Source organism: Condylura cristata, unplaced genomic scaffold (genome assembly GCF_000260355.1).
Source record: "Condylura cristata isolate star-nosed mole 26May11 unplaced genomic scaffold, ConCri1.0 scaffold00033, whole genome shotgun sequence".
In the NCBI taxonomy this organism is placed as follows: Eukaryota; Metazoa; Chordata; class Mammalia; order Eulipotyphla; family Talpidae; genus Condylura; species Condylura cristata.
Genome location: NW_004567134.1, coordinates 16,322,657 through 16,330,776, shown reverse-complemented (window position 1 = coordinate 16,330,776; position 8,120 = coordinate 16,322,657). Strand labels below are relative to the sequence as shown.

At 56.3% G+C, this 8,120-nt stretch overlaps 2 protein-coding genes across 2 annotated transcripts in view; both read left to right on the top strand.

The window, feature by feature from the left end:
* The window catches only part of BRK1 (BRICK1, SCAR/WAVE actin-nucleating complex subunit), a 6,140-nt gene extending 513 nt beyond the window's left edge, over nucleotides 1-5,627 (top strand). Inside the window, exons 2-3 of the mRNA XM_004692379.2 lie at nucleotides 4,759-4,841; nucleotides 5,017-5,627. Of these exons, the coding sequence (XP_004692436.1) occupies nucleotides 4,759-4,841; nucleotides 5,017-5,043 (110 nt within the window). The 3' untranslated portion in view covers nucleotides 5,044-5,627. The remainder of the gene's footprint in view (nucleotides 1-4,758; nucleotides 4,842-5,016) is intronic.
* A 981-nt stretch (nucleotides 5,628-6,608) lies between these two features.
* LOC101637723 (interleukin-1 receptor-associated kinase-like 2) overlaps nucleotides 6,609-8,120 on the top strand; it is a 60,592-nt gene continuing 59,080 nt past the window's right edge. Inside the window, exon 1 of the mRNA XM_012732086.1 lies at nucleotides 6,609-7,505. Within this exon, the coding sequence (XP_012587540.1) occupies nucleotides 7,376-7,505 (130 nt within the window). The 5' untranslated portion in view covers nucleotides 6,609-7,375. The remainder of the gene's footprint in view (nucleotides 7,506-8,120) is intronic.

Here is an 8,120-nt window from a genome sequence, read left to right as displayed (position 1 = left end):
GCCCGGCCCGCCCCGTCGCTGCCCTGCGTCCGCGCTTCACGGCTGGGATCCAGGAAACCCCGGAGCGTCGTGCCCCTCGGCACCCCCTTGCACGGGGCAGTGGGGCGCCCTGACTCGTGTGCCGTGCGGGGGTGGACGGAGAGGCCAGGTCGGTGCAGGTCGTGGAGGGCCTAGGGGATGACTGTGCTGCCAGTGTTTGGCTCCCGCGGCCGAGCTGTGCGCTGGAGGCCGGGGTGGCAGCTGGGAGCGGTGGGTGTCTTCAGCAGAGAAGCAGCTTCGTGAGCACCTTCCTGGGGCATGGCCGGCCCCTGACAGCCTCGCGTTCGTGCAGCACCGAGCAGTGCCGTCTGCACAGGAAGCTTGACACAGGGGCCCCTACTTCATGTCCCCCAAGGGTTTCTTTAAGAGAACTGGGCCCTGGCTCGATTGAGGTGGTCACCAGACGCAGGGCTGACATCCTAGTGACTTCGCAGCTAGTTTGCTCTGTTCCACTGAGGAAGCATTGTTAAGTGATTAAGATTGTAGAGGAAGCTAATGTGCGCTACACACACGTGAATGGATTATTTTCTAGCTAGAAGACTGATGTGTCCTAAGGAGTATGAAGATGACAGAGCAGGAGGTTTGTCAGAGCATCCGCGAGAGAAACTGGATCTCTGTTCAAGGCTCTCAGGCACTGTGGGGAATGCAGAGATACAGCCACCCCTGCCGTCCAAGGGTTTCTCTTCCAAAGATGAAGTAGTGACCACGTGAGGACAAAGCAGATTGTTCTGTATCGACACACTTACATTCAAAGTGTACACTCAAGTGTGTGTGTTGTCTTGGGCCAGCGGATCTCTCGCTGGCGGGGCGTGCGGGTGCAGGCAGTGTTTGTGACGGAGGCCGGCAGCACGGCAGGGTACATGCTCAGGCGGTAACGCGCTGCGGCAGTGGGAGTAGTGGGTGGGATCACGTGTCAAAGAGCTCATGTATCCTCAAGTTGTTTTCTTTGGTAAAGATTCCTTTACTTATGCACACAAGAGTTGGGGTGCAGGCCAGAGGTGTGGGGGGTGAGAAGATTCACCAGAGACAGTGGGAGCAGGACAGGCAGATGGACTGAAGTACACTGCTGAGGGGAGCAGGGGGAGAGGTCTGCTGAGTTCTGGATTAGCTGGGGGCGTGGGAGGAGTCAAACTGCTGCACAGCTTGATGGCGCTGAGACTTCACCCCTTTCGCGCTGAGACCTAACCCCTTGCATCACCAGGTAGGCCCATCCTGAAGTTTTTTTTTTTCTTGAGGACTGTAAATGAAGTGGTTTAAGTAAAAAAAAGTGGGCTTGGAGACAATAGAGGCCCATCAAAGAGGCCAGAGTCTCGATTTTGAGGAACCGAAGACATTTGAGAAACACCTCTATCTAGTCTGGGCTTACTCAGAGGTTTTTGTTTTAAGTTGGTTGCAAACTCTTCCCATGTGAGTTCTACTTGCTCTCTCCTGCCTTCCCAAAGAGCCAGGATATAGTGGAGGTTCTTCACAGAGTTCTTTACACATAAGATCCCCTCAGGAAGGGGTAGGCAAGGAAAACCGAAGTAGGCCACCCTAAGGAAGGCTGAAGTGGTGACTGGCTCACATGTGGACTGGCTTAGCTTGGAGCGGGGTGGGAAGTTGTGGAGAGATTACCAGTGAGGGGAGAGTTTTGACTTCCTGGCTTGGCTGGTATTTAATATCTGATATGCACACAGAATATCCTGACAAAATATTAACAACATCAGTTCAATCAATAAAAATATCTAAAATATCAATTCCTGCTGAGGCTGTTTTTCATGATGTAAAAGAGACCTACCTAGCACGTCTGCCCCTGGCTCTTGGACCTAGGTAACAACTTCATTTTGGAGCCCCAAATTGTATTAGTAAACTTTAAATTCACCTACGTTTGTCTTTGATGTCTACCTTGGCATATCACAGCCACTAAGTTTATTGTGAGTGAGTCTTGGGACTGACTGAAGTGGGAGAATTTGAGCTTAGGATTTGCAAGAGAGAAATGTCTCTCTCTTGTTCGCTAAGCAAGGAAAATGGCTTTTCGGCCTCTGGTGAAGATCAAGCGTGTAAGCAAGGAGATGCCCTTCACCAGATGTGAGGGAGTTGCTCTGTGACCAGGAGAGAGGAAGACGTGGCTGCTGCCTGGAGATTGGGAACTTGCAGACTGAGGAAAGAGACGCGTAGAACTCCAGTCTTGGGGGATGGAAGAAATGCCTTCCCTTCCTTTAGACTGTTACTGCCCCTTGGAGTAGTAAAGGCATAATGTTTGGAGTAGTTAGGGAGGTTTTTTTTTGGAGATTTTGGAAAATGAATTAATTCTTTTTAAAGAAAAGCACAATTACCAGTAAAAAACAGTTGTGAAGCAGGATTACAAGTTAGCAGGTTGACTTGCTGCGCACCCCAAGGCAAGTTCCTGCCGCCGCGCCCCCAGTGTGATGGTGCAGGAGTGGGTCAAGGCCAGCGCGCCGCCTGCAGCGCCCATCGCGGGCTGGGGCCCTGCTGCGTGGGCAGTACTGCTGCCCTCAGCCCTTCGCCGGGCCGCTGTGTTCTGCGTGTTCACTTGCGGCCCGGGCAGACCATCTGGTGATGGGAGGATTCACTCGAGGGGTGGGGGCTGGACCCGAGCCCTTTGAAGATGCTTTTGTAGACACAGCATGCTTTTCCAGGCCGCTCTTCGTGATCATGGTGAACGTTCTTGTCTGTAAAGTCTTTACTCAAAGGGAAGATGTATCCCAACACCAAGCGCATAGCCACTGCCAGATGAGAACTTCGCCCTTCGCGTCTGGGTTCCCGCAGAGGGGCGGAGTATGTCCCCTCTGTCCATTTGGAAAGCTCCAACCTCTGGGCTAGTGAGGATACTCGGGCACCCCGTGAGTACGGCTGGGCATAATGAAATAAGAGCTGAGCACAGTCAGGGCGTGGGAAGCATTGTCAAAGGGGCTGAAGCGCTTGCGAATGACAGCCAGCGAGATGCCAGGGAGGTGGTGAGATGCCAGGGAGGTGGTGAGATGCCAGGGAGGTGGTGAGCGCAGTGTGAAGCCCACGCCGGGGAGGCCAGAGCGGCTCTCTTAGACTGCGAGCCTGGAGCTGGGTTTTGTTTTGAAGGAAAAAGTGAACTGGCAAGTAGGCAGGAAGAACACTCAAGTCTGCTTCCCCAGCCAGCTAAGGGGAGGGGCTCAGAGTGATCTTGGGGGGATAAAGGAGTCTGGTTTTCCTGGCTACACAGCAGGGAAAGAGCAGAGAGGCGAGGACTCGCCGAAGGTTCTTGAGCAGTTGCAGACTGGTTCCTGTAAAGATCTTGTCCCAGCGCTGACTTCCTGTGGTCTGGCCCTGCCGGGGCTGTCGGGCTGTCGCCCCCTTGTCCCCATGGGCCACCTGGGCTGTTCTCAGAAATGCAGATGGGTGTTGGGGAGGCCTTGGGGAGTGGAGAAGGAACAGTCATAGTCTCGTAGTCATAGCTTCTGTTAGAGAAGTTTGCAGAGGGAAAGGTATTTTAGGGGAAGTGTGGGTTTCACTTGGGGTGCAGTAGTGAGAGATGATGGGCACAGGCAGAGGAGCACAGGACTTCGCTGGTTTCACAGGTGGCTCTGGGTTCACATGTTTCACGTTCTGCGTTCCCTCCCCGGAAGGCCTCAGACTGAGGGAGCGTGAAGGGCGTCCTCGGGGCTCCCATGAGCCCCGTGTGCACCTCCCTTCTGCCCAGACTGTTGCTTTCTTAGCCTCTGCTTTCCCCTCTGTTGAGGTCACTTTCTTCCAAGGGTCATAGCCCTTCCCTTGAAACCCTTGGTTCGCCTCTTAGCAAATGGCCTCTGTACAGCTTTGCTGACTTCGTTTTCTGAGCTGCCGTACCCGATGGCCACACGGCGCAACTTAAACCACATGTAGTCACTACCCTTTAAAAAAAGATTTATTATTTATTTATGCATACAAGAACTGGGGTGTAGACCAGAGGTGTGGGGGGTGGTGAGAGGACTCACCAGAGACAGAGTGAGGAGTAGAAAAAGCAGAGTGGCTGAAGTACACTGCTGAGGGGAGCAGTGGGCGGGCAAGACAGGAGAGGGTGCCGTGCCCTGTGGTCAGGTCCCTGGCCAGGGATTGGACTCTGGCTGCAGACAGCTTCATAGCGCTGAAACCGCCTCCCCGGCACCCCCAGGGAGGCCCTGTACTGACTGTTTTACAGTTGTGTAGCTCAGAGGTCCAGCTCGGGCCCACTGGCCTAACCTCTGGAGGCTCCTTGCTCGTTGGCTGTAGGCTGGGTGGTGCGTTCGCAGGACCAGGGCTCCGTGTCCTGGTGGCGGTCAGCTGAGGCTGCTCCCCGCTTCTGACGTTCACTGGCGTCCCTTGCTCGCGGCCCCCCGCCCCACCTCAGAGCCTGTGGTGGCAGGTGGGGCCCTGCTCACGCCCAGTCTTCCCCTCTTCCTCCTTCCTGTCTGCACTTCAGGATTGTGGCTGGAGTCCGGGGTGTTGAGGTCCATGCATAACTTTGTCATGTCTGCAAGTTCCTTTGTCTTACAGGACACATTCACGGGTGCTGGGGGAAGGGCCTGGGCATCTTCCGGGAGCCCTTCCTCGGCCTGGCCCAGCTGAGCCTGTCTGTAAGCCCTGGGCGCCTTCCGCCGCTCCTCTGCTTTGCCCAGCGAGCTGCCTCTCGTAGCTCTGCGGTCACACCTCCTCAGCTTAGGGGTGTTACGGGGTTTGTCTCTGCCGGGGGTAATATTGATCTGATCCTCAGTCTCCCTTTACCAGATATGTCTTGTCGTTCAAGACTCGCCACACTGAACGAGAAGCTAACAGCCCTTGAGCGGAGGATAGAGTACATCGAGGCCCGGGTGAGTGTGGGCTGCCCTCTGGGCTGGCTGGGCCTGCTGGGCCGGGCCACCGCCGGGAAGTGGAGTGCCCCGGCCTGCAGCTGGGCCGCGGGGCTCCTGACCGCCTGCGAGCTAGAAGGTGTTTGTGCCCCTCTATCCTTCTGAACTTACCCAAGTGTCACTTTTGCTTCGACAGGTGACGAAAGGCGAGACCCTCACCTAGACCCACCATGCCGCTGCTGGGGAGCTGCTCTCCGGGGCCCCGGCCTGCTTGGGAAAGGCCCCGGCAGCCTCCCGCCTTCCTCTCCGCAGAGAGCAACAGGGCTGATTCTTGTTTTCCTTTTTCCAAGTGTGTGGCCTATGGGCCCCGCCGCCCGTCTGGGAGGATGATGTGGCATGTGGCGGTGTCCGGGGACCCTTGGGAACGGCATTAGGTGCCGACCTCACAGTCGCATTCTGTAGAGCTCCTTGTCCATGTATTGCGGTGTCCAGAGCCCAAAGTCCGGCCCGTGTCGAGGCCCTCCTCAGGCCCCCCCGCCCCGCCCCGATTCCCCTGACGCTCTCCTTGCCGCTGCAGTGACTCTGTGAGCAGTCCCCTCCCGCCCATGGGCTGAGGCCAAGGCCTTCCTGGCCGTCACCTTGGCCTGGCAGGTGACTGCCGGATCTTGTTGCTAGCCCCCAGTTTCTGGTCCTTTGGGGCAGTCAAGGCCAAGCCCTCACCTGAAGGAATATTTTCAGAGTTTTCTTTCTGTCACTTGGGGTGTCTTGGCTCTCCTGTTTCCCAATAAATTCCTCAACTTTGCCTGACTGCTGTGATTGAGGGGAGAGGAGCGGAGCCGGGGCCGTGCGGCGCAGACGCCTGGTCGTCCCGGGCGAGGCTGCTTTGCCCTGGCTGACCCGCCCTGTGGCGTTGGGCCATTCAGTGGCCCTTTGCTGGACTTCCTGTGCAGGTGCATGGCACACCAGCAGCGTTGGGCATGGCGCTAACGGTGCCAGCATCCACAGGGTCTAGCTGCAGCCCGGGGCGGATGACTAGTTTTCTGAAGTCCAAGCTCATAGTCACTTCTTTGAAGAACAGTTCATGTCCACAGCAGAGTCCGCACAGCTTTTTGTTCTAGCACCCAAAGCTGGCTGTCACTTGGGCCTCCGTCCCCATGTCCCTGTCAGAGCTGCGTGGTGCTCAGGACACAGCCTCTGTTCGTGGTCACAGTTGACTTCCCAGAATCCTCTTGTGGACGTGACTGATGCAGTCCTGCCCTTTTCCTAGTCCCCCCCCCTTGCCGTCATGCTGACACTTCAGCTCTGGGTGACGGTGTTCAGTGTGGCCTTCTGACTTCCTGTGCGTCCTGAAATGCGCACGAGCACCTCTGGATGAACTGTTTCCGAGCACCGGGCGCCTTGTGGAAGGCAGGTGGTCAGGAAACCTCAGCTGAGCTGGCTCGCGGGTCTCTGACTGCGCTGGCGAGCGCCACCTGTTTCGAGCCTCGTTGAGACCTTAAAAGTGGGTTCCTGTGCTAGAGGCAGAATTGACCCCTTCGCCCTGCATGCTAAGCGCTGTCCGGACATCGCTGAGTTCGTCTCGAGGGTCCTCGCGGTCGCTTGCGTTCATTCTCCCAGGGATGCAGAAGTCCTTGGACAGTCCAGGCGGCGTGCTGGCTGCTTCTCTGCGGGCTCGTGAGGGAATGGGAGGTACAGCGTCACATGTGAGACGCGCAAGTGATACCTGCCGATTTAGCGCTTTGATCTAGCAAAGAAATTGTTCTGCAGGGGCCAGTGGCCTAAATTCCATGTTGCTAACGTCAACCCAACGGTTGTAAGAGAGACGTTTGGCTTGGCCTCCCTCTCCTAGTGGGGCCCCCCGCATGTGGTGCTTCGGGTGTCTGCCCTGCCGCACCTCCTTTGTAAAGCCAGCTCTGGCCAGCCCCCTCCAGGATGCATCCAGCGTCTGGAACTTACTGATGCAACCACTTGTCCGCCCCCCTGTGCCAAGTGCTTTATGGTATTTTATTTCATTTAAGCCCTGAGAAATAGGCGTCCTGTCTCCATGTAGGAGGTGAGGAGCAAGTTTACAGGGGCCCAGGCTTGTCCCAAGCCACACTGAGTGAGTGCTGGGGATCTGAACCTTGGCCTGCCTGACCCGGACGCCCTCACCATCCTCAGTGGAGTTACTCAGTACTTTGAACCTCACACCTTTATGCCCCCCGGGCCAGGAAGCTGCCCTGCCTGGGCCTCTCCCTGGCAGTCAGGCTCTGCAAAGAAAGGCCAGCTCCCACTGCCACTGGGGAGCGGGGTTGGGAGTGTGGGCGCCATTGGTGACCCCACAAACGGCTAATGTCTAAGGTGGCTGTCGAGTGGATTGTAGGAGAGTGGGGATCTGTGGGCTGGGGGAGTCTGACGGGTCCCCCAGTCTGCCATCTGGGCTGTATAGTGGGAGAGGGAGGGGAAACTCCCAGTCTTCATCTTAGGTAAATCCCTGTGGGAAACCTGCGGAAACCTGCATTTTTTCTGGTCCAGCTAATCACCTCCACCTGCTTTGGCTGCTTTCTCACAGCTGCATGCAGCATGTCTCCCGCGCTTGCTCAGTGCCTGGGGCAGGGCCTCATCCACCTTTACAGGAGCAGCTGCTTACTGAGGGCGACTGCCGGGCACTGAGTTCTTGGCCACTTAGCCACACTTTTATGACAGGTACGTTTTAAAAAGCGTCTCAAAACTGAGCAAAGGCTTGGAACATTTAAAGTTTTGCGTAACAAAAGTTGACATACCAGCGTAGGCCTGGAATGAGACTCTGGATGGGTGTAAATGTCGGAGGCCACAGCGCAGGGCTGCAAAGATCCACTTTCAGTTGCCCGAAATTCCTACGAGGGTGGGGGGAACGGTGGTTCCACAATGGCCTGACCCATGTGAGTGAAGAGCCGCCTCAGCAAAGCCTGTGGCAGACACCAGTGCAGTCAGTATGGCTGTTTGCTCGGAGCTTGGCTCGCTGCGGTCCGAGGCGGCGACAGTGAATTCCCGGGAGGTGATGGCAGCTCGCGCTGTCCACTGCCCGCGCCTTAGCCCCGCACTGATGTGTGTCAGCGCCTCTGGGGAGCTCTGCCTGGGTGGCTGCGGGAGCTGAAATGAGAGGCAGAATTTACTGAAGTGCACTCTTGTGCAAAATTTGCATTTTGTGACCCAAAGTGGGAACAACTGAATTTAGTTGAAACTAATAGGACAATTACTGAATAGTAGCGAGTATATAGCAAAAACAGTGAAGGTCTGAAGGGAATGCGGAAGCGCCGTCAAAATTCCGTGGGGGCGGAG